The sequence below is a fragment of the Gossypium hirsutum genome, chromosome A11, assembly GCF_007990345.1.
Source record: "Gossypium hirsutum isolate 1008001.06 chromosome A11, Gossypium_hirsutum_v2.1, whole genome shotgun sequence".
In the NCBI taxonomy this organism is placed as follows: Eukaryota; Viridiplantae; Streptophyta; class Magnoliopsida; order Malvales; family Malvaceae; genus Gossypium; species Gossypium hirsutum.
This window is the reverse complement of record NC_053434.1, coordinates 11,212,772-11,238,827: the sequence shown is the minus strand read 5'-3', so window position 1 is coordinate 11,238,827 and position 26,056 is coordinate 11,212,772. Positions and strand designations below refer to the sequence as shown.

At 31.8% G+C, this 26,056-nt stretch overlaps 3 protein-coding genes across 7 annotated transcripts; 2 read left to right on the top strand and 1 right to left on the bottom strand.

Annotated features, from left to right (window-relative positions):
* Window positions 1–12,357: 12,357 nt before the first annotated feature.
* LOC107943120 (protein ABC transporter 1, mitochondrial) lies at window positions 12,358–17,826 on the top strand. The gene is made up of 8 exons (XM_041081050.1): window positions 12,358–13,122; window positions 13,237–13,462; window positions 13,702–13,854; window positions 14,991–15,149; window positions 15,900–16,059; window positions 16,322–16,431; window positions 16,781–16,897; window positions 17,213–17,826. The coding sequence occupies exons 1-8, from the start codon at window positions 12,584–12,586 to the stop codon at window positions 17,603–17,605; spliced, it is 1,857 nt and encodes a 618-aa protein (XP_040936984.1). The 5' UTR covers window positions 12,358–12,583; the 3' UTR covers window positions 17,606–17,826.
* A 320-nt stretch (window positions 17,827–18,146) lies between these two features.
* LOC107943121 (pectin acetylesterase 6) lies at window positions 18,147–23,321 on the top strand. Of its 5 annotated transcripts, none has more exons than XM_041081047.1 (14): window positions 18,202–18,761; window positions 19,022–19,269; window positions 19,421–19,503; window positions 19,702–19,831; window positions 19,928–20,001; window positions 20,428–20,514; window positions 20,596–20,720; window positions 20,819–20,879; window positions 21,174–21,227; window positions 21,334–21,411; window positions 21,644–21,749; window positions 21,862–22,007; window positions 22,142–22,245; window positions 22,716–23,321. In XM_041081047.1, exons 2-14 carry the CDS (start codon window positions 19,071–19,073, stop codon window positions 22,849–22,851), a joined length of 1,383 nt encoding a protein of 460 aa, XP_040936981.1. In that variant the 5' UTR covers window positions 18,202–18,761; window positions 19,022–19,070; the 3' UTR covers window positions 22,852–23,321. The 5 variants fall into 5 exon arrangements, with proteins under 5 accessions (XP_016732355.1, XP_040936981.1, XP_040936980.1 ...); XM_041081046.1 differs by having other exon boundaries at window positions 18,202–18,937; XM_016876866.2 differs by having other exon boundaries at window positions 18,147–19,269.
* Window positions 23,322–23,852: 531 nt separating this feature from the next.
* LOC107943123 (uncharacterized) lies at window positions 23,853–25,429 on the bottom strand. The gene is made up of 2 exons (XM_016876868.2): window positions 24,342–25,429; window positions 23,853–24,206 (listed from the first exon to the last, which is right to left on the bottom strand). Exons 1-2 carry the CDS (start codon window positions 25,117–25,119, stop codon window positions 24,121–24,123), a joined length of 864 nt encoding a protein of 287 aa, XP_016732357.1. The 5' UTR covers window positions 25,120–25,429; the 3' UTR covers window positions 23,853–24,120.
* Between the last annotated feature and the right edge of the window lie 627 nt (window positions 25,430–26,056).

Here is a 26,056-nt window from a genome sequence, read left to right as displayed (position 1 = left end):
AAAATACTGAGATTTTTATTTTTATTATTTTAATAACAACGTCAAAATGTTGTGACTGTTACTATAACATGCCTTTTATTTTATTTTATTTATACTTACTATAAATTTCCCTTTGAAAAAACTATGGTCTTTTGGCTTAGTTGAGTATTATTAAAAAGAAAAAGGCTGTTTCAATGTAATAGGTGCTTTTTTTGAGTCATTATTTTTTTTTAAAATTAAATAAAACACAATTTATTTTTTTATTTTTTTATTATAAGTTGAATTTATTTCTATGTAATTTTTAACTAATTTAATTAACTAAACAGTTTTTTTTTATACAACAGTTTATTACTTTTATTATCGAAATAAATACTGTATTAATTTTTATTTTTATAAATTATATTAATGCTTTTTTTAACCGGTATAATATAAAATATCTTTAAACCTAAATGTTAATCTGCTGAGCATTATATAAAAATTAAACTTTTATGAAAATGCTTAAATAAATACTTTTTACGTACTTTACTATTAATTTATAGTAAAAATTAGTTTATATTTAAACTCAAATCCTATAAAAAAAATGTCCTAAATAATATTTTTAAGTGTATTCTAAATTTATATGATTTGATTAAAATTTTAAATTTTTTTTAAAAAAAATCCTTTTAAATCTTTGTTCTATAAATCCAAGTCACTCACTTATTTTACTTTCAAAAAAAAATGTACTCATAAAAGTAATTCATAAAGGAGGAACAAAATGTTGAACTCTTAGTCCATGTTACATATGCAAGTCTTCACCATCAAATTAACAACATTAAAGATATCCTAATAAAGTCTAAGACATTGCAAATATATTTAGGATAAATCTTCAAATTAGTCAATCTAATCTCTTTTTTTTTTTTAAATAACTCAAAAAGCAAATAAAAACCTCCTAAAAAAATTCTAAAAGCTTGGTTTTGCTCAATAGCCAAAACCATCAAATCAGGTGAAGCTTCAAAAAACTGAAGAGATGATTTCCAAAAAAAATTAATTTTTACCAATTGAACTGCAATTAAATTTAAGAGATTAAAAATCTAATCCAATCAACAATGATTTATTATTCAAAATGATCCTTTTTTCAAATATGTATGAATAGATAAATCATCAAGTTCATGATCCAAAAATTATATTTCAAAATTTACCAATTCCAGGAAAGGTAAAATATGAAAATGTAATTACGTGCAACTGTAATTACTCCATATATATATATAACAATAAAAAATATTTGTAATAATTAAATTATTTTTAATATATTAAGCATGTTGAATATTTCCTTTAAAATGTATGTTGAATATTAATTACGTATAATAAAGAGTGATTGAACTGCTTAGTTTTCAAAATGATATAAAATAATAGCAAATTTTAATTTTAATAATTATTCTATCAATTAAGGATATAATAATTTTTTTTGAAAATTAAATTTATTAATAATTCATTCAATGAATAGAACCATATAATTTAAGGAAAAAAAATAAACACTCGTTGTAGATGAGAGAAGGACAAACTCCATCAACACAATAAAAACTTTAGCCTCAGCATCAATAAAACATTCTGACACGTTGACAATTGGTGTTGTCACAACTCAAGCACGACATATCTGGAGTGATTGCAAGCACTTAACACGATAAGAAAAATCTTCCCCGGATGGTCCAAAGCGGCGAGTAAAAATTGACAAAAGAATTGAGCATTCACCAAATTATAAATGACGACAATAAAATCATCCTTAAAATCACTCGTAAAACTAGGATTACATACATAAGTAATACTAAAAATCATGCTATAAGAGTAAACAAAAAATTCTAAAACTGAAAACTTATTAAATAATGGAAAAAATAAATAAAAAAATTTAAAACTTAAAACAACACGAGTCCAAATCAATTCATGAAATCATTTATTATTCTGAAATATTCTCAAAAAATAAACAAATCAAGAAACTAACGAAGAGCCACCCACTTTTCAAAAAAAATACTGGTGGCTGATAGAGTTTTAGCGAACGACAAACATTGTCATCTATCTATCATAACTTGCGAAGACAACAGAGATACCTACAAAATATATCTACAAACTGAAGAAAAAAAAAGACATGTGGAGTGAATGAGAAAAAGAAAGAAAGAGTTGGTGGGAAGGGAAAAAAAAGCGGGCGATAACCAGCCAGAGGCTGGGCCACCATTAAGCAAAACAAAAGATAAGAAACAAAATGGCTTGAAGAAAAAAGAGAAAAGATTTTAGGGTGTTTTAGGATATAAAAAAAATTAAATTGATTTTAAATACAAAATTTTCATCTTTTAAAATAAAAGGTATATTTCTTGAAGAAAAAAATAATATTAATAATAGATTTTTCAACCTCAATCACTTTCATTTTGATATTTTAAGGATGGATCTATTTACATTAATTTAAATTTTAAGTAGTTTTATATTTTTATATAATATTTTATATTATTAATATTTTAATTATTTAATCGTTGAATTTATTAAGATATTTATAATTGTTATGTATGTAAAATTTTTAAACGATCCGATATCTCTATCATTTTGATCTAAAATATTTATCTTAGAAAATTTTTATTTATGTCAAACTTGACATGCATGATCTATAATGAGTTGAGTATGAAATGTGACAGTTGGATTGTTAAAATATTAATTGCATAAAAAATTACAAATTTGTGTAAAACTACTTAAGTTACATCGGTGTAAATGAATCACTTCCCTTCCTATAAATGTTCATTTAGGTTATATATATACATATCTTATTAACAATGGCAATTAAAGAAGTCTTAAACCAACAAGTAGCTGGGGAGAAGTGGAAGTAAACTTATTCCCTAAATATTTTAACTAAATTCAATCTTAGAGTCGACATTGTTGGGAGGGTTTACCTGAATAATACCCTCGGCTCGAACAAAACTATACTAATATTGTAAAATGGACGAGAACACATGTGGTTTATCTAAAAAAGAAAGTCTTAAAATGAAAAGCAAAATATTTTTAACTCTTAGATTAAAATGAATTAATGTAAATCTTAGATTTAAGATTTAATTCACCTCACTAAATTAAAGAGCACAACACCCTATCTTCTTTTTTTTTTCTTTTATTTTTTTCACAATGTAATACAAGTTTTAGGGTGAAAAAAATGGACTATCTCTTATTTTTAAATTTAATTTTTATTTGAATAAAAAATTTTAAGCTTACCACATGATGGAAAATAATAAATTAGGGTTATTAAGATTAAATAATTTGAGTATTAGGTATTTATTTTTTATTAGAAAAAATTATAGAGAATCACTTTAAAAATTTTGAGTATTCTCATCAATTAAGAAAAAGATCTCAAATTTTTTTTATAGTGAAATATTCTACAAATTTTCAAAAAGAAAAAAAAAACCGAATACTCAAATTGCTATAACCTAATTTTCCAATAATCTGAAACTAAGAGGGTTATTAAAATATTTGCCAATTAACCCACATATCTTATTTTTAAACGTTATTAATTTTATAATTAATTTAAAACTAGTAACCTTTAAATTGATACTGAAAGAGCGAAATTCTTATTTAATTTTGTAATTTATTTGTTTTAGAATAATTTTTTAAATATGTCGACTTTATAGAATATAATACACATCGTCATTCATGCCCGTCGGGTCTAATTTTGAGGGTTTGACTTTGACCCTCAAAATAATAAATAAATTTAAAAACCTATGAATTAAAATTAATTAATCATCTAGATTTTAATATAATCGATTTACCCCTCCCCATATTTTCACATACTTCAACTTTCCATATTTACTTTTGTTCAACTTAATTTCAATTCCTCATTCAAATTTTGGTTGTGTGGGTAAATCCTAACCTTTTGGGATTTTTAGTTTATATTTTTAACTCTAATTTTTAATTCAATATTAAATTTAATTTAATGTGTAATTTTATACATGACTTTTAGTTTAGTGCGATTATACATGTGAAATGTTATTTGTGGTTCAAATTGATACTTAAAACTTTAATTTTGATTTAATCATATAGATTTAAAGAAATAAATACATCAATTTATTTTTATATGGGATAAATATCAATAATTGTGTTAATAATTTACAAAAATTAGATCAAATCAAAAGTGTATATATATATATAATTATAAAAAATCAAAATTCATGTATATAACTGCACATTAAAATATAATTCATGTATAATTTTAATATTTATCATTAATTATTTTAATCTAAGTTATGATATTTGTAACTTCAATTTTTATGACTAATTTCAATCAATTTTTATACCACCGATCAAAGTTTATAAAGTTGTTTAAACTATTATGGAAATTTCATTTTTTTCTCTCTATTAAAAGTTATTCTAAATTAATTTTTGTACATTAAAAAAATTTCAAATTACTATACGGTTAAAATTTATCTTTAAATTGCTGATAATTTAAATAATATATATATATCATACTCAATTGATTTACCTATGATCCGACCCAACTTATAAAAAAAAAAAAATCATTCTCATGTATTTTTGAACTATCATGTGGCTGAAAAAGAAATACAAATTTGATAAATTTTTTCAACCACATGATAGTTCAAAGATACATGAAATTTTTTGAGGACGATTGGGCTTTTTATGGGCTGAGATGGGTTATGAGTAAATCACTTAAGTATGATATATTTTGTCCAAATTATTATCAACTTAACAACAAATTTTAAAGACGTTATGATTTAAATAATTCTTTAATATACAAGGACTAATCTAAAACAAATTTTTATAGAGAGACTTATAAAATAGTGTAGAGACTATTGGTAGACTTTGACCATAAAATACCTAAATTAATAAGACTTTGGTATTATTGACAAAAGTTAATGCCTTAAGTTGGTGAGTGTTTAACCTCATGTCAAACCATACACAATTGTCATTTATAAATCTTTAATCCCATTATGCATAATTGTGATAGGTAAATTTTGGCTGATTATATTTCGAGCTTTTGTCCATTTATACTCAGTATTAATTTAATTCTTTTTCTAATCCCTCGTTTATGTATATTTGTAAATTTTATAAAGACAAAACATGTAATGGTATATTTTCTTCCGATAGAATTACTTTTATAAACTCACATATCCACACAAACACTACTTATGGATCAATCCTACAATCTTGAGAATATAGTGAACCAATAGATCAAATGTTGGGATTCTTTGTCATTTTTATTTTAATTATTCATGAATTACAAAATTCACTACTGGTTTCCATGGATAATAATTTTTCATTATTTATTTTATGAAAATTAATCAAAAAAATTATCTTCGGGTCAACAACAAAACATCATTATTTTTTAATTATTTTACACTTTTGAAAAGCTTTAAATATAAAAAAAAAATTACATCAAACGTTTCAAATGAATTTAATTTTACATTAATATAAATAAAACAGATTATGGTACAATATAAAAAAAGTATATAAAAACTAAATAAAATTTTGATTGAAATGATATAGTTGAATATCTAAAAAAAATCATAAATTTAAGTTATATCCCATTATGCGTGTTTTTATTGAATCTATTTAAAAATGAAAAAAGAAAAAAATGATAATGATATAATTTATTTTAAAAAATTTCCAACTAATTTTATTCGTGACGTTAAGAAAATGATAAATAATGGGTAAGTAGCACCAAGATGCCAAATTCATGCCCTTTGTATCCTTGCATTGTTGACTAACTAAACTAAACTAAACTAAACTAAATCCACTACAATATGATGACCAAACCCTCTCCCCTCGAGTTGTCCTCTTTGTAACGCCAGCATCATTTGTTTTTGTTTACTTCAAAAATCATATACTAATACAATATAATATATTAAGAAATACATAAATATATTAAGTAGTTGAAGTGGGTATCTCCAAACCAAAGTCTAAGCTAAGCCCACAAATATATCCTTCGTATCAAAACAAAAACCCTAAGTCATCAATTTCCCTTAAGAAAATGAAAAAATAAAGTGGAAATTTGTAATCCACTAACACCTAAAAAAACTAAAGCCTCTCTCATTTTGTATAACATAAATATTCAACATAAATTGGTTAAAAGTCTAATTTGTAGTCAAGAGATGAGTTGAGAACTTTGAGCTCAGATTCTGATCAAAGTGGGTATTAAATTTATCCAAAAAAGAAAAGTGGGGTATTAAAAAGAAATAATTTTTGAAAAGTAAAATAAAACCTTTTTTTTTTCTTCTTCTTCCCAATCCAATTATGGTTTGTGTTAGTTGATTATTACTTGCCAAAACGTCATAGGTTTTGACAAATATGTAGCTATGGATCATGATGATTAAGTTGTGATCATGTTATAAAATAAAAACACTTTTTTTTTTGGGAGGGGCGCGGGGTTCATGTTTATGGTGGATTTGCTCTGATGAAAAAGGTCTCTATCTCAAAAAAGCTTCACAAGCAAACAACAGGATTATGGTATGATTACATTATTGTTTTTGGCAATAATAAGACACCATTGACATTGGGTTTGGTTGGCTTCACTACAGTTTATGTATTAGTTTTGTTAGTTGCGAGCACGTCAATATAATAAAGATAGAGAGAAAAAATAAAAAAAGAAAATAAAAATTATTATTAGTTAAATAGTGATTAGAAATTCACTTAATAATTTTTAGGTTCTATTGTATTGTGTTTAACACTCTCTAGTCCGAGTTTAATTTTACTCCGATATTTTTGGGTGGAAGCTAAGAATTAAGATAATTACAAGCGTAATTACAAGCAATTACTAATTACTATATGATTGTCCAAACACATATACATAATTTAAGTTTAAGAAATTATTTTTATACAATAATAATAAAATATTTTAATTTTAAGACATATTTTTAAAAAATATATAATTATATATTTATTATTAGATAAAAAATATTTTGTTATTAGACACATCGATTCCAAATATTTGACATAATTTTTGTCCTAATAGCAAATTAAATCTATAAAGACTATATTATAAAATTTATATTATTCTTATATTGACGTGTATTTAAGCATGCTAACTAAGGGCGAAGCTAAAAAATTTTTTAGGGGTCGAATGAAATTTTAATTTTTAATAGTTTACATCTTTATAATTTTTAAAGGATTAGATCAAATTTTTATAATTTTAGAGGGGCCAAAGTGTAATTTTACTTTTACTAAAAAAATTTAAATAGTCTAAATAGTAATTTTCTATTTTAGGAAAGCCGAGCCCCTATCAGCCCCTAGATTCATGTCTAATGCTAACATAAGTGTTATAAAATATATTAAATACTCTTTATAAATTTTTATAAAGGTTATATTATAAATTCTATATTATTTATTATCTAATTTATATGGAATAATAATCGAAATATTATAAAAAAAGTTATAAAAATGATTTTCTTTTTAACATTATAGCACAAGTCAAATGCAAATTAAGTTTATAAAAGTTATTATAATCAAAAGATTACAAGAATAGTTTGTGCATCCGTGCTAAAAAAAAGGTTTGGAGGAAATCACAAAATAAATTAGAATTAGTATCGGTAATCCACAAAGTTGGTTATGCAAATTTGCACAGAAATTACACTTTTAGCCAATCACATAGAGACAAAGTTAGAATTTTTTTTTGGGTTGGAATTAAATTGTATAATTTAATGATAATAAAAATATAATTTTACTATTTTAATAGCATATATTTTTATAATTTTTAAAAAATTAAATAAATTTTTATTTTATTAAATAAAAATTTTATAAATTATAAAAGAATGGTAGTATGGTTATAAATACTTTACACACCCTTAGTATGCATTGAACTTGAGAAGATTTCTTGAAAATCAAGATTGATGCAAACATTGTCTTGACTTTTCACCACCAACGTCTTAGGTTAAAAACAGACAAAAAAAAAAAAGGAAATTAGTTAGTTTTGCATCATGTCTCAGCTATGACTTGCTATATAGCTTACCCTAAAACATTACAGTATTATCACTATTTTCAATATTTACTAATTTTAAATCACAAATGAAAAAAAGAACCCACTTACAAATTTTAATTTCAATCAAGCTGATTGAACTTGAAGTTAGGTCAAGGTTCTATCAGAAAAAATAGTGAACAAAAATGTCACTTTCACTCTCAATTTGTCTCTTGACAATTTCATACACTTGTTTGCTGGGGACTAGATTTGTGTTTTGTCTCCAATTGAAAATCTTGAGTGGGAATTTTTGACTAGGATTAATTTTCAATAAAATTAACCAAAGAAATAGGAAATTGAAAAAAAAAATAAAGACAACAACAGATTTGTTTTTTATGTCCCATATATTTAAGTATCTAAATTTGGATTGGATCTTCAAACAAGAAAATAATACTCTTTTTTTTTTTTAATTTTATTTACAAAACTTCAAAGGTTTTATTGTAGAAATGATATTTGGTTTGCTGAATAAAAAAGAAAGTGAAAGTGGGAAGTGTAGAGGATGATAAAATGAGAGCGAAACAGGCAAAAATACAAAGGGGCTGTGGTTGTACGAATTACAGTGCATGCATTGTAAAACATTTAGGACCCACTATCCGAGTTGTTTCATGTCGTTATTTCTTGAATTCAGACATTCAATTTCCTACCCATCCGACCAACCCTACTGTAGTATTTCTACAAAGAATTTGCAGAGGTATTTGTAGAATTTCATTTCTTTTTAAAATTTCACCTGATTTGGGTGGTGTTGTTAGATCAATCAACCACAGATTGCGGAACCCCACAATATCGGACTTCGTGAGATTAGCTTTTTCTAAAGTTTTGGCCCACTTTGATGTTTCCCTAGAATTTCATCGCCTCCCGGGTTGAGCCTATTTCAATTTTCATTGGTTCAGGTTAATAAATTTCGATGGCATCCAATTAATTTTGGAAAACAGTGTGATCATCATTAGTTGTTGTGAACTGTGAACATGCAAAGCATGAATATATATCATCCTTCCATAATGGAACATCAGTGGATTACACTTAAAAGAGTAGCGTGCAAGGCAGCGTTATCTGCCCATCCAAATAATGTTCAAATTGTCTTCAACAATGGGTAGAAGGCTAACCACATCTTCGCTTTTTACATCAACTAATTAAATAATACGAAAGGGTTTTCTTTATAAAACTGCATACCTTTTACTAATCTTAGTATAGTAATCAAGGATAGTTCCACACCGCTTTTAATGTCGACGTTAGAATGCCTTTAACGTATTCACTCCAGTGCTAACTATATATTCATCCACCCATAAGCTTTAAAAAAAAGCCAAGATTCAAACCAGTAAGTTTCCAAATTTCATCTTACGTAAAAAACTGGATAGATTAGAACCAATGTGAAGTTAAAATTACCATGATGAAAAAAATTAATTAAGCGATAATATCAAATAATTTTCATCTTTAATTAATTCAATTAATACGAGATACATGATAAATAAAAGTGTTTAAATTCTTGTAGAACAATTAAATGGAGTAATTCTTTTATTTATGTGATTGGGTCAAATTCTATAATTAAAAGGATCATTCTTAGCCATTCTAGAAATTAATAAGTTCAAGAAGCTAGAAAATTTTATGAAGAAGCCCAATAATTTGAAGAATATCATACACATTGGGAAGAAAAATCACCTTCCAATCTAGTTTAACCGCGGAGAAAAAGGCAAAAATTGTTTACGAAGAAAGCTGCCTTTCAATTTGTTTCAATTGAAGAAATGAGGTCTAAATCTACTTCAAGAGTAAATCAAGCCGACACTTGAAGCCATTTACATCCATTCAAGATCAAATCAAACAACTTGTGAATTAAAGTCAAACCTAAAAGAAGAATAAAAAGATATTTTTCTTTGCATTCAAGAAAATTTCAAAGATTGTAACTTTTTTTTTTCAAAATTATTAATAAATTTTTAACTTCAAATTTTCAAATAAACTTTCAACTTAAATTTTGTATGTATAATTAATGTGGGTCAAATATTCATCTCCATTTTAGGGGAACATGAGAGCTTCGTTAATCAGTCACATATTCCTGTAAAATAACCAAAAATTAAATATATATAATCTAATCTAATTAAAAATTAAATACAACCAAAAATTGATATTTTTCTAATATGTCACATATTCCTGTAAAATAACATTGATACAAAAATTGAAAAATCTAATTTAGTAGATAATTAAAAATAAAAAAATATATATAGAAATTACATACAATCAGAAAGTGGCAGTGAGTACGAAGGATATGCTAAAAAAATCATTCAAAATAGGTTTAATTTACAATTTGATCCTTAAAGTATATTTATTTTCTCATTTTGGTATTTAAAATTTTTTTTATCCTAATTAAATACTTAAAAGATAATATCTGTTATGTTTCTTCGCTCAATTTTAATCGCTGTTTAGAAAAACAATGTTCGACCAATCCGGGAGTAGTGGTACTTGTTTTACTGTGTAAGATAAAAAAAATCGAAATTAAAAATAAATTAATGAAAAATGAAAAGAAATTTAAAAATTATATTTCAATTAAAATTAAATTTTTTACTATTGTTTATTTGTCATTCTAAAAAATCAACCACTCATTTCATCTTCTCTCACAAATAAAAAAATTATTGAGACTTGAAATTAAGAATAAATTTGGAATATTGAAGAGATCATACCATAACCCAACAAAACCATTTTGAGTGGTACTTTATGAATATGAAATCAATAATAGAGACTGACAAAACCCAGACCGATTGGTTTCTGGCTTTCTTTTCCCTTCTTCACCTCACGATTATTTTATTGTATATATATTGGATTGTAGTTCTGTGATATGTGGAATTTTTTTTTAACGTCCGTTTAAGAATTGGATTAAGAAAAGCATAACAGAAGAATACTTTACGTACCTAATTGGGTAAAAAAAATTAGGTACCAAAATGAAAAAAAAAGTATATTTGCATGGTCAAATTGTGAATTAAGTCTTCAAAATAAGAAAAAGGGAATCCATCGAAGCCATATTTAGCTGAATGGGTGGATGCCCTCAACCAACAACCATGCGGTTAAGTTGGGATCGGTTCCGGGACACGGGGCTCAGCAGGCTAACCCTGTTGAGGGAGATGGCAATGGATCATTTGAGGGAATGGAGATTACGCTTGATGCCATAAAATCATAACACAATTGATGTTGAGGTATCCCAATAAACAATCTTTTTTTCCTTATGATGTTGAAGTTATTTTGTTGGGATGTACAAGGTGTTGCTAGCTCTAAGTTTGGTTGTATCTTGAAGAACTTTCTAAATATTCATGGACTGGATGTCGTTGTATTGATGGAAACTCATATCAGTGGGACTAAAGTTGAAGTCGTTAGAAGAACGAAGTTTGATAGCTCATTTTGGGTTGAAGCTCGATGGTTCTCTAGAGGTCTATGATTTCTTTGGAACCGTAATACAGTTGTTGAAGTCTTGAGAGTATCTTCTCAATTTATTCATTGTCAATGCAAGAAACAAGGAGCTCTAGGTTTGGTGTTGTTGACCGCAGTTTATGATCGTCCTTGTGCCATCCAAAAGGAGATCTCTTTGGGGCCAACTAGCTGCACTGAGTGTTGGGGGGAGATTTTAACGCTACTGCTAGCATGGAGGAACGTAAATGGGGGTAACCTGAATAGAATGGGAATCGATGATGGGATGCGAGATTTTATTTATGACCATGGCATGCATGATATGGGTTTTCATGGAGCAGCTTTTACTTGGTCGCGAGGGAACTTCTACTAGCGGCTTGACCGCTTTATATGTAGTAGTGTTTGGATGAGCCATTTTTGAGGGACGATTGTGACATACATTGAACGCATAGGCTCAAGCCACCATCTTGTTTCACTTGTCTCGGAATTGAGTAATAACAAAGCTGAAAATAGGCTGTGTGGAATGAACACATTGAGTTCACATATTTTTTAAAGAGTAATTGGGGAATTGATGGTAAGGTCATGGAGAACATAAATAGATTCAAGTGTAAGAGTTAGAAAGTAAAATTTTAATGTGTTTGAACTATTGGTAAAAGGGAAATTATTTGCTCATTCAAGGATGCAAAACAAGTTCTTAAATGGACTTTACCGAATTTCTGACTCTAACTTAAGAAAAATTTAAACAAAAATCATATAAGACATATTGAAAAGAGGAAAAAAAAGTAACATAAATTATTAAATCATAACAAATTAAAATATATATATTTTCACAAAAATAATAGTAGGATTAAATTTAAATTTCAACACTAAAACCATAATTTAAAAGAAAACCCTAAAACATAATAATTACATAAGGTCTAAACTCTTCTTTTACATACTATTTCTTCGGGCATTGGGCTAAGGCTAGCCCAAGAAGAGTGGCAATAAATACTGATTCATTGGGCCATAGGTCTCCACGTCTCACACCTTGCTTACATCCCGATTCCAATGGACACGACAAAATCCACGTAGCCTTCAAGGCTTAAGAGCGGTCGCAAGTTGAAACTCGAAACCTTGGATTTAGGACAACATTTTCTCTTTCGATCTTGCATTCTCTTTCCCTTACTAAATTATAATTTTGAGAACCAAGTCACAGGGTCACAATTTTTCTCTTTGAGGAAATAGATGATGCTTTGAATTAAACGCGGCATGAGTTCTTTCAATCAGCTGGGGAGGCTGGTCAATGGACTCTCCTTAATCGCTAGAGAGGTTGCTAAACGCTCCCAAACGATCGAGCACGCCAAGAATGGCGATCTCGAAACCCTAATCTCTTCTTCTCTCAAAAACGCTTTACTTTCGGCTACGGACCTGACGGGCTTAACTGAAGGTAAGGTACGCGAATTTTCCAAGCCTAGGCCCAAAGACTCCGTTGTCTACTTCAACAGCACCAATGACGGCGGTGGGAAGGACGTTGTGAATTATTCCTCAAACGACATCGCACGTGCGAGCCTTACCAGCGATGAAAAGGTTGATTCTGATAAAGGCGTTAGTAATAATGGTCAAACGATTCCCCAGGAGAGACTTGTTAATGATGGTTTAGAGACAGAATGTGAGTCCACTTCGGATAATAAGAGGTATGTGGACGGCGGCGAAGTGGTCAAAACGGCGGCAGAGGCGACAGTACCTGTGAAGAGACGGAGGCCAAGGGAAAGGAAGGTTCCCTCTACTACATTTTCTAGAGCATTTGGGTAAATTGTGTGTGTGTTTCTTTTAATGTTTTATCTTGTATTGCTATTGCCAAATTATATGCTCTTTTTTTTTTGTGCTACTTTGCTGACTAGTTTTTTGTATAACATCAAAAGCTTTGCTGCTTTAGGAGCTGGTCTAGCATGGGGAACAGTTCAGGAATCTGCCAAGAGGCTTGTTTATGGTTCTCCTAACTCAAATGAAAAGCAATCTGCGGTTTCACCATTCTTGTCTGAAAAAAATGCCGAAAGATTGGCCCTTGCATTATGTAGGATGCGTGGCGCAGCTCTTAAACTCGGACAGATGTTAAGCATACAAGATGAATCCCTTGTTCCAGCTCCGGTATGCTGATTTATCTTTTTTCTTCTGTATGTGTTACGATGGTGTTTAGTGAATGTAATTTGATAGTGGAAATCATTGTGGGAAAGGTATATTTGTGGTTCTGTCTTTATTCAACATCAAATGAGAATATATGATGCAGGAGGTTGTGGTCTATATTTTCTGATTTTCTCATTAAGATTACTTGCCTTGACTTTGTACGGTGGCCCAATCATATTTTTGCCTTCTTTCATTTTATGTAGATATTGGCTGCTCTGGATATTGTGCGTCAAGGTGCAGATGTGATGCCGAGGAGCCAGCTCAATCAAGTTTTGGATGCTGAACTTGGTCCTGGTTGGTCGACAAAGTTGACTAGCTTTGATTATGAACCCTTGGCCGCTGCAAGTATTGGCCAGGTAAGCCAAATGGTTGCGTGTTTATTGTATTGCCATTCTGATTAGGATGTTCCATATATGTTTAGTCTTTGTAACCTTTTAAGGCAGCATGTCTCTTTGTCTATATGTTGCTTTTTTACTGGCTACAAGGAGTCTTACCTATAAAAAACTTTTGATCTATATGTGAACATGTTAATATTAGTTACTCATTATTATTTCTAGCATTGATGTTATTTGGTCGGAATGGGTTATTGTGCAAAGCTTTGGGATTTGTATTCTTTTCAACCTTTATATAAGTTTACTGGTGTTTATGTGATAATTTAACTGCCTTGTGCAATCCAACTGCTCCCTGACAAGTTGATGCTTCTTTCTAGTTACCAAGGCTTTCCATTCTTGTATATATATGAAATTCAGTTTTTACATTTTTGCTTAGCTAATGAATATCAGCATTTGGAATACTTACCATGCTTGTCCATTTACTCTTTCTTGCTTTCCCATCAACTTGCTTTGTTTCATCATTTGAAATGGAATATTTTGCTCAATGAGATTATTTGGATGAAACAACTTTTGTCTAGATTGTTTTTCATAGGGATGGCAACAGAGCATGGTGGGGCCGGTGTTGCCAAATCCACCAGCTCTCCATAGTTGACATGCTGTGCTCCACCATTCGCCCTGCCCTCTATGGATGTGTAATTTTGAAAAAACCATTATCACCTCCATGGATGTTGGGTACATCCATCCTTGCGTTGCTTTGCCCCAATTTGATTCTCTTTAAAAGAAATATAGCATAAACAATTTTACTATACAACAAATACATTATATATAAGGAAGTGGTAATTTCATCTTTTTAATAGTTATAGATATAAAAGTTAAAAAGGAATTTAGGGTTTATTCTGTGATGCAATTTTACATTTTTACCCTTTTACCATATATAAGGGTAATTTCATATATTGGAATGGGGCAAGCAATTACTAGAATTGCTCCATATTCGCCTTCCAAAATAACCCGCACCTACCCTCCATTGTTCAAAAAGAAAAAAAACTTGCCCTCATTGGAGTGGGATGGTTTGGGTTTTGCCATTCCTAGTTTTTCATCAATTTTAAAACTAGCCTAAAAACCTAACCTCTCTCTCTCTCTCTCTCTCTGTGAAATTCTAGGTTCACAGAGCTGTTATGAAGGATGGTATGGATGTGGCAATGAAAATTCAGTACCCTGGTGTGGCAGATAGCATTGAGAGTGACATTGAAAATGTCAAACTTCTATTAGATTATACAAATCTAATTCCTAAAGGGCTGTATCTTGACAGAGCAATGAAGGTATGCGCTTATGCATGTGTCAACTTATATTATCGAGTTTCTAAGTTTTGACTATGTTAAATAAATGGTTGGCCTTCCAATACAGTTTAACGATGGACACTTGCAGATATAGTTCACAAAGCTATTTGGCCAAGCCCAGCATATTTAGGGACGGCAGTATAGATTGGATATATGCAATTTCTTTAAAATTTGAATACCTTTATTATTCACATTAAATTCAAGTATTACTACTTAAATTTGAATCCAAATTAATTAAAATATGCGAATCCACTAAATATCTGCATTTAGTAAGTATGAAAATATTTTTTAAATAAAAATAAGTCCACATATATTAAATATAAAAATATTTTTAAATAAAAGTTTTAAAAAGTAAAGCCAATGATGGAGTCAGATGTTTGAATCCATATCTGTTTTTGGAGAGCTAATATCCGCTTCCTCTCTTAATCCACTAGTAGATCGAATATCCAAATCTACAAAAAGCAAGTTGGATATCCGAAAATATCTGAGTCCACACTATCCATTGCAATCCCTAGGCATGTTGATAGAGTTAAGAGTATCTTTCCCTGGTATTGTTTGATCTTTTCCGCACCTTTTTACTGGTTCTGGCTATACTGTTACATGCCGCAAAATGGGGGCTCAGTCCTGTATTTAATGGTAGTGGTTATTGGAGGATGTTATCTGGGTATATTGACAATTGAAGTTTCTGTGTTAAAAAATTGGATGTTTATGTCCTTGCTTGAATTCTTGCAGGTGGCTAAAGAAGAATTATCTCGAGAATGTGACTATCAGTTGGAGGCATCCAATCAGAAAAGATTCCGTGATATGCTATCTGGCCATGAGGGATTTTATGTTCCACTTGTTGTGGATGATATTTCAGGCAAAAGAGTTTTAACCACGGAACTTATTTCTGGTAATTGTGCTGCATCTTTTAGGTTCCTATTTTGCTTAAAGCATCTGGTTCGCATAGTTTGTGCTATGTTCTCTAAGTATTGAGAGGATACTTTCTTGCAACTGTTTAAAAGAACATATTTTAACTGTGAACTGGAGAATCTGATAGATCAAAGTGCATCAATCTTATTTGGTCTCTAAAACAGTTTCAAATTTACAAGGTTGATAAAATAATCTCATGAATTGTATTTGTTTACTTTGAAAATGTTATTTACTTGCTACAGGAGTTCCAATTGACAAGGTTGCATTACTGGACCAAGGAACTTGTAATTATGTTGGGAGAAAGTTGCTAGAACTGACATTAATGGAGCTATTTGTTTTCCGCTTTATGCAGGTATACTTTCTCTTATGTCTTTTTCCTTTCTTAGGAGGTTTCTGTGTGTGTTTCTCTCTCTTGCCTACTTTTCTGTACAAAGCATTTAAATCCCTGAAGGCTATTTTTGCTTTGTCATCTGAGGGCCAGGTTATTTTTAAACATAATGAAAGTTTTGGTTTGTTTATTTCTCAAAAATATCTAAGCCTAAAGCTATCAATTTAAGAAGAAACTTGACTTTGGTTTTCTATAAACTTTTTAGAATTAGCTCTTTGTCTAAGTTTGCTTCTTATTATTCTCGTAAAATGCTGCTTTGTTCCATTTTATAAGTCTTGTTGAAGAAGTGACGTCCTTTCTTGCTCTTATGCAGACTGACCCCAATTGGAGTAATTTCCTATATGATGAGACTACCAAAACAGTCAATCTCATTGACTTTGGAGCAGCTCGAGATTATCCTAAACGATTTGTTGATGACTATTTGCGAATGGTCTGTTCCCTTCAAAAATGCTCGTGGCATCAAATTTTTTCTTTTTCTTTTTCCCACACGAATAGCACAAGCTGCTTTTGACATTTAGGTTGAAAACCAGCCATATGTTTGTCTTCAGCCTTTATGGATTTTTCTACTTTTAGACTCTTGCTTACTAGACCTCTATATAGTTTGATCTTGAGGGTGGCTTTGCTTCACGCTTACTAATTCTATGAGGTGTTCAACCTTGTGTTGCGGTTTAACTTTTGCCATTTTCAGAGTTGATTGTCCGTAGTTGTGAACTGAAGGATTACTTCCTTGCATGTATTCGACCAGGTTATGGCTTGCGCAAATAATGACAGAGCAGCAGTTATTGAGATGTCACAGAGACTTGGATTCTTGACAGGAAAGGAATCAGAGGTAATGTTGGAGGCTCACGTTCAGGCTGGTTTTGTTGTGGGATTGCCATTCTCAAAGTCTGGTGGCTATGATTTCCGCTCAACTAATATTACTCAAAGCATTTCAAACCTCGGGGCAACAATGCTGAGGCACCGCCTTACACCACCCCCAGACGAGGCCTACAGTCTTCATCGGAAATTGTCAGGTGCTTTCTTGGCTTGCATTAAGCTAGGGGCTGTTGTACCATGCAGGGAATTGTTGCTTGATGTCTATGAGCACTACCATTTTGGCGAAGATGAGGGGTCCTTATCAACTGCTTCAGTATCTTGACGACGTTGGGATTATTTAGTTTACAAATTTTGATTCTTTTTATTACATTTGTAATAAAAATTTAGGGATTCAATTTGCCAAGTGCACATCCCATTATAATATGAATTTTACATATTCTAACTTTGTTGGCTAAAGAGAAAAAAAAAGTTTTAAATTTTGATATTAGTTTTTGTACTTATCAAATGATAATTGATAAATTATTTATGTTAAATTTTCTGAAATCTGATGTTGCAAATATATTATTATATGTATAATGTCACGTTAGTTTATTGTTTTCATATATTATTTAAAATTTTGGTTAATAAATTAATAATTATAATTTATGAAAAAATTAAAAAGTGCATGGACTTAGAGTTGATCTAATTACAAAATACGGATGAAATTTACAGTATAGTGATTAAAATTGATGAATTCAAAAAGATCAAAGAGGCAGGATAATTTCTTATAAAATAGAAAGGGATGAAGACAATGCTCCTTCAGTATTTGAATGCGAGAAAAAAGAATATTGTTCTTCAAAATTTGCTCTTTTCTTTCTCGTCAATATACATGCACTTTCAGCAATAAATAAAGAAGGATATTATTATGTTTTTCTTATCCTCCAGCATATTTAGCTAAAACAAAATTCAGTGTTTTTTGTTTTCGCTTGTAATTTATTACTTAGCCCAATACCAGAAAATGATGCAGGAAATATTCAAAGTAAAAAATAGAGCGCAATTACCGGAAGGCGTATTATCGGCGGATTTAGAGAGCGTAAGGATGTGGAGCATTTTTATATGATCATTCATAGACCATGCAATAATACATAGTCGGTAAGCATAGTATTAGTTTAGTTTTAGTACCACTACAGGACTGGAACAGGAATCTGTCTATGTCGGTGTTCATATTCATAGTTGATCCCAACCTACTCTCTTTTTTTTCCCCCTAATTCTACTTGTTTTGTTTGCTTTGCCCCAAAACCAAATGTTTCCATTCGTCTCCAAGGACATAAAATGAAAGAAGATTGAAGTTGGGAAGATGAAGAAGTTTTAAAAGAAGGTAAATGTAATTTTAGGAGGAGCATTCAAGAAAAATAACTACACTAGTTGGAAAGGATTGCGGCTGCCTAAAGTATTGCACGAGAGTCTACGGATAAAAAAACAATAAACATATGGAAAAGGTACAAGACAGGCAACGGTCTCTTGTGGCTGACTAAGCAGTGAATGTCGCTCAACTGTAGCATCTTGCCTTCATTTCTGCTGTCATTCAAAAATGGGGTTTATCAAAATTCATAGCTGAAATCTCTAGCCATTATCACTCCCCTTGAAAGTGTTCCACCTTCATCCTCATTTTTAGGTTTTAGCTTTCTTTGCAAAGCTTTTCGAACTCCTACACTGAATACATTGTTTGTTTATTTTTCTTTCTTTCCCTGGTTTTTAGAGTTAGCTGTAATCTAGAAGAGGAGTGAAAAGGACAAAAGAGAGAAATAATGAAGCGAGTTCTGATATGGGTTTTGAGCTTGTGGAGTGTAGTTGGGATTGGTTGGAGCCGATCTGAAGATGGGTTGCAAGAACTTAAAGCTAAAGACAGATTACTCTCCTTCTTAGAGAAAGATGCAGTATCCCCTGGTGCCAACTCTCTCATGATTCCCCTTACTCTCATTCAAGGAGCTGCTTCTAAAGGAGCTGGTACTTCTCAAACTTCAACGCATCATTTACTTCTTGCATTCCAGGACTGCCCTGAAATTCTGATTCTTGATTCCTGTTGAGATATGAGACTCCTTTTTCCCTTCTTTTTTTTTTTTTCATTTTCTTTCTTTTCATGCCTTGGGTTTCACAGTTTGTTTGGATGGGACGCCTCCTGGTTATCATCTGGATCGTGGGTTTCGCTCTGGTTCAAACAGCTGGCTCATCCAATTGGAGGTTTGGCCAACATACTTCAACACCACATTATCTAATAAAGATTGATTTTCATCCTTTTTTTGGTCTTAGATTCTAAAGTCATTTGACCTTTCCTATGTCAGGAAAGGACCTTTTAGTGGTTTCATTGACTACTCTTAGTAGTTTGATTTCCTTTGTAGCTAATTTTAGTGACTTAACTGGAATTTATGTTTGTTTTAGGGAGGTGGATGGTGTAATACCATTCGAAGTTGTGTCTTCCGCAAAACTACTCGACGTGGTTCATCAAAATTTATGGAGAAGCGACTAAATTTTACTGGAATATTGAGCAATAAAGCTGAAGAAAACCCTGGTTTGTAGAATTGATAGCCCATTTTTACTTTTTGGACAAGTATTTATGCAGCATTTCTTCATAAAAATTTTGAATGGGGCCTCTCGCGTTGTGCAGATTTCTATAACTGGAACAGAGTGAAGCTACGTTACTGTGATGGGGCATCTTTTTCTGGGGAGGGCCAGAATGAGGTAAGCAAGAGTAGTATTATGTACTAACCTCTTGCAGCATTTCCCTCAACTATCATTAAGTTGCCGGTGACACAAATACCCTAGTCAGTGAAAATTAGTGATCAATTTGATTTACTCAATGCTTATTTCATATTCTTAGCCCCAAAATTACTATTGTTTTTGCCCTTATCCCTTTCGTCTCTTCAACGATTTCTGAGTGTTAGGAAAGTTTTATGTGGTTATTGCAAGCCAACTCTAAATAGACAAACTGGGAATGTTTTCTTGGGCTGGGGGTTGGTTGTAAGAATAATATGTTAAGTTCTTTTTAAGTTCTCATTTTAAGAACAGATCGTTTTTCCTTCTATAGGGTATATTCTATAAAACTTGTTAGTTGTTACTATCTTAACTTGGTGAAGCATTCATGGTATTCTGTGATTTTGCATCCAGGCTAACCAACTTTATTTTAGAGGACAAAGGATCTGGTCTACTGCTATGGAGGAATTAATGGCCAAGGGAATGCGGAATGCCGAGCAGGTTGAGCATCTAGCATGCTTTTTATTCAGTTCCCAATCTGGCTTGGATATCTAATATAGGTTAGATTTGATTGTGTTTCAGGCTCTTCTTTCTGGATGCTCAGCTGGAGGTCTAGCTTCCATTCTTCATTGTGATGAATTTAAGGATTTGTTTCCGAGCACTACAAAAGTAAAATGTCTAAGTGATGCAGGCTTGTTCCTTGATGCGTAATTAACTATACTTCATTCTGCTCCTTTTTGGATATGGTAGCCTTTTGCCTATTTATTAAAATCGTCTTAATCCATGGTTTTCATTATTTATGCAGAACCAATATGGCTGGTGGACATACCTTAAGGGATATGTATAGGGGTATGGTTACCTTACAGGTACTACTTTTTCACCTCTCTTGGATTTCTGTATTTGGTTGACACTCAATTAATAAGGAGAACATAAGGTTTCATGTCTAAATCTTAGAAGGTCAAACAAACTTCAGTATAATTCTGAGGTTCCTGAGCTATTACTGATATTTTGTGGTTCTAGTTTTTTTTCGAGATATATATTTGGTCCTCTAGAAAAAAATAGCTAGTGCTGTTATGACTTACGAGTAATCAACGCTTGGTCATGAAACTTTTTCTCATTGCTTTCTGCTGGCTAAAATAAAAATTTACATGAAATTTTAGGGTGTGCAAAAGAATCTTCCAAATACTTGTACCAGCCAAATGGATCCAACTTCGGTAAAACTTCTCTGCTTTCTTTATTGGGGCTCATGTACTAGATCAGATTAACTGAGTAGATGCAACTCATCATTAGAAAGCTCATAATCCTAGCTTTCATTTGCAGTGCTTCTTCCCTCAAAACTTGATTGCAAATATCCAGACCCCTCTGTTCCTTCTCAATGCAGCCTATGATGCATGGCAGGTAATTTTCCTTTTTTTGCAGCTTTCTGTTTCTTCTTTTCTCTCCTCTTCTTTTGTTTTTCCACAAATGAGAATCCATATGTTCATCCAGAAACATATTGAAGGCAAGAAGTCATATGCTAACTTTAAGACCTGTTGAACACAGTTGTCAAAAACAAAACTTTGGGATTGTCCGGTTAGTGTCCTGCATTGACTAATGTATGACAATAATTTTCTCTTATTTCTGTTTTCAGGTCCAAGAGAGTTTAATTCCATCATCTGCTGATCCTCACGGCTTCTGGCGTGACTGCAAAATGGATCATTCTCATTGTAACTCATCACAAATGCTGTTTCTGCAAGGTGATTTTCAAGTTTGTTTCTGTTATGCTTTGACTCAAATGTGTTAGTGACAAGTCAAATATAGATGAATTGCCCATAACAGCTCTATTCTTCATTCTCCCATTGAAAGCAGACTTCAGGAATCAAATGCTCAGTGCCATAAATGGTTTCTCAATGTCCAACCAAAATGGTTTATTCATAAATTCTTGTTTTGCTCACTGCCAGTCAGAGAGACAGGACACATGGTATGCAAATGATTCCCCTCGTATTGGAAACAAGGTATATCTCATCTTTTCATAAAACTTAATTTTGAACTCTCTTAAATGCTTGAACGTAATGTTGCAAATATATTCTCCGCCTGGATGTAAGGGTCAAACTATATTTGCAAATTTTATTTTGTTATCAACATGCAGGCAATTGCAGCATCTGTTGGAGACTGGTTCTTTGATCGAACAGCTACTAAAGCTATTGACTGTCCATACCCCTGTGACAATACTTGTCACAATCTTATCTTCAAGTGAGTGAGAACTTCTCGTTGATTGCATGTAAAGGCCTATTGGCTTTCACTTCATTCTTTTCCCAATAGCCATTTGTGGAAACTGTAACATTCATTCATTTTGACAATAAACTGATAAACTATGAGATTTCTAGGGTATGCATATCACTATGATTAGCAATATCCTCTCCTTTTTATTTATTTTATTTCAAAATCTATCCTTTAAGCAATATAATGTCTCCAAAGACTCTTTATATCTTTGCACTCAAACTGAGCAGAAAAATATAATATTGTACAACCTTTCTAATAAATCTAGGATGAAATTGTTTCCCTAGGAATCCTAGTAGTTCAAACTCTTACACCCCCTTGTGGTCAAGTGCATATGTCATCTCTTATTGTCTCTTGGCATTTTAAGTATGCCTAATGCACCCTTTCTGGATTTCATCACTCCACGTCGACTGTGAGACTGAAATTAATATCTTCCTATGCAGTGATGTTACTTCAACCATAACAATCTCAGAGTCGACAAGATTGACATTTACTCCCCTAAATCTGCTTAATGCTTTCTTGATCACCTTAATATGTGTTCCAAATGCATCATGGGGTTTCAGTTTGGACAGAGACTAACAATTATAACATTAAAGTCCAAATCCTAGCCAGATAAGGTGGGTTCATTTTCTTGCATTTTAAATCATTCACTTAAAGCGCTTCTTTAGTAGCCACTGCCTTTCTTTTCAACCCTTCTGTGATTGCCATAGTTAATGCCCTGGAATGATTTGCACGAAAGTGAAGAGGGGGATGTTTCTTGGTGTCTGCCAAGTATATGGGGCTGGTTCTTTATTTGCTGTATTCTGTCGTATCATAAAATTTTGGATTCACATCAATTCCACATTGTTTTTCTAGGTGCTTTTAGCTTTATTTTGAAATTTGTAGCATTAGAGATACTTGGATAACTGAATATAAGTAGGCAGGATGTTTAAACATCTTGCCTGAATATATAGTGTGAGATTTGCCTAATCCAATTAAAGGTTTGGTAGGTGATGTCATCAATGATATTTCATGGTAGTTACTTTTCCATGAAGGAAGTTATTAGTTCTTTCCAGTGAGTGTCACTCTGTTTTGATATACTATCTCCGATCCAATTTGATGGTTTTATTTAAGCATATTGGAAGAAGAGTTATCAACATATGTGCATTGTGTAGGAGATGTAGTTGAAATTTGGAAAGCATTGATTTTAACCAAGCCGATGAAAAGCTGTAAGATAGTTTCTGCAATATTTTTGTGCAGTAAAAAGTTATGCGCACTTGCTTTCTTAATTATAAAAGAGGCTGATTATTAAGACCCAAGGTCTTACTTTATTGCTTTGATTACGTAAAAAGGTTAAGCAAATCATCATTTTGGGCGATTTGTCTATGTTTAGGGTCTTGAGTGGGGACATTGTTGAATTTTTTTGTTAAACGGAGGGTAATTGATCAAATTCTTTACTGCAAAGCAAAATTCTAAGTTCTACTTTTTGGGAGCAAACTGTGAGACAAATCTTCATCCAAAATTCTCCCACTCAAATCAAAGACTGAAGACAAATAGTAAGAAAACAGATTAGCAAAGAGATCATTCACCAAGCCAAAGTGTAGTTTAAACCTGCTATTTGGCATTTTGACTCCATATTCGACCGAGTTATATTTACAAGCGGAAAGCTGTACATTAGTAATTTAAAAAAGATGCCCAACAGATAAAAAATAAAAAAAAAATAAAAGTTCGAATAAATCTCTGGAAAACTTCTTTTCTAGGAAACAAATTGAAGAAGAAAATGTACTAAATCCTTCCCGACGTAAGGATTTCGATGAAATGAAAAAGAAATAAAACTGGGAACCAAAAATAGTAGTGGATGATAGTTTGTCAACCGCAATGCCTGGATGAGGATGCAAGCGCCACTGCTTGTGCCCACACCTTCAGCCGAGCCTTGACATCCCTGGGGTCGTCACCTAAAATTACGGAGCAAGCAAACATCCCATTAGATGTATTGAAAATGCTGATGGTTAATACTAATTAAGCAAACTCCGACAAGAAGGGTTTAAATTAAAGGTAATTGGGAGAGAGTGGGCATGGTTTTGACTAACCAGGGCTAGAGATACGCCAGTTGGCTATGGGAGAATTGCCACCGCTACTGGTAGTATCAAGAGTGGAACCTGAGAGTGAAACACGACTGGCACTGGGCATCTCCAACATAAGCTCATGTTCTAACTCAAAACCCAGGTCCCTACACGCCTTCACTTCCTCCAGGTCCATACACAGCGACCTCTTGCCTCCTTTTGGCCTAGTAATCACCACCACACCCGCACTACCCGCTTCACTCTCCCCGCTAAAACTTCCACTGTAATAACTATAACCCACCATGAAATCCATATCTTTCTTTTTGCCACTATTTTTACTCTCCTTGCCTGCCCATCTTTCTCTTATAACCCTCCTCTTCCTCAAATTCTTGCCCCCTTTTGGCCTTCCATAACCCCCCTTTAGAGCTTCATTTTCACTGGCATAATCTTTGACCACTTCCATAAGCTGCTGAGACAGCCCCCTAGTCGGATTCCGACGGGGTGGCGAGGCCGGAAGAGAATAACAACCAGGTTCTTTGTCAGAGTCAGACGAGAGTTCAAGCAATTCTTTGCTGAAGAACTCTTCCTCAACATCCGCATCAAAGCTTTCCATGGACAATCTCGACATATACATCCCCATACGGTCATCATCATCCTCATCCTCGTACATGGAACTAGTGCACATGGATAGCCTAGACAAGTTATGTGGATGAGGGTGATGATCATGATCAAACCCAACATCAATATCATCCAACTCATCTTCCGGCATAGAGGAAACAACCGTCATACTTTCATCAGATGCCATCCTTTTTCTACTTGTGCTTTTTTCGTAACTAAAAAACACAAAGAACAAAAAGAAACAGAGAAAGAGTGAGTGGAGTGATAAAAGATAAAAAGTGAGAGAAGAAGAGCGGCGGCAACTGCAAACTTATTTGGTGTTTGAGATTTAGTTAATCAATCATTCCTCATAAGCTAAAAGGGTAAACTCGAATCAAATCTCCTAATACCATATTTATAGCGTACTTTCAGGCATTTTAATCTTTGTCTGTTTCCATTTCAGTCCTCGCCCCTCCATCCCATTCCTTTCCTTTCACCTAAACGAAAGGGTGAGGTTGTAATTTCGATATTCAAAAACGGGATTTCATTTAAGAAGTTTCGGATTTCAGCGTGATCTTTATGAATAATTAAAAAATGATTAACATAACCCACTTGGCAAAACTGGAACAAATGACTTAAGAGAAGGGACCCCACACCACTGAGTTTAGGACACGTCGCCTCAGTCAACAGCATGGCCACTCTCATTAATCCGTTGCTGGGTCACAACACCCACTCCCGGTGTCAACAAAGATTGTGACCACCCCCCACGATTTCCCACCCAGTTTCTAAATCTATTTTTACATTTATAGATCACCTCTGTAGTTCTCTGATTTATGAAGATGAAGTACCAAAAACAGATATGTAATGTCTCTCCATTCATAGCTCCCTTGTTCGCTACTGCTATTTCTTGAAATATTTTAATCACAAAATATCTTACCAACTTATATATATAATAACGTTTGAGAATGTAGCTCAAGGTTAAATAGGTAAAAAAAATATTTTTTCAATTTTTAATATGAAAAAAAAATTAGACTAAAATAAATTAATTAAATGCTTAAAATTTTTAATTTTTCACCATAAATGTTTTATTTATTATGACTAAAAAAAATTCTATTTTTATTGTATTACATTTTATATATTTTTTG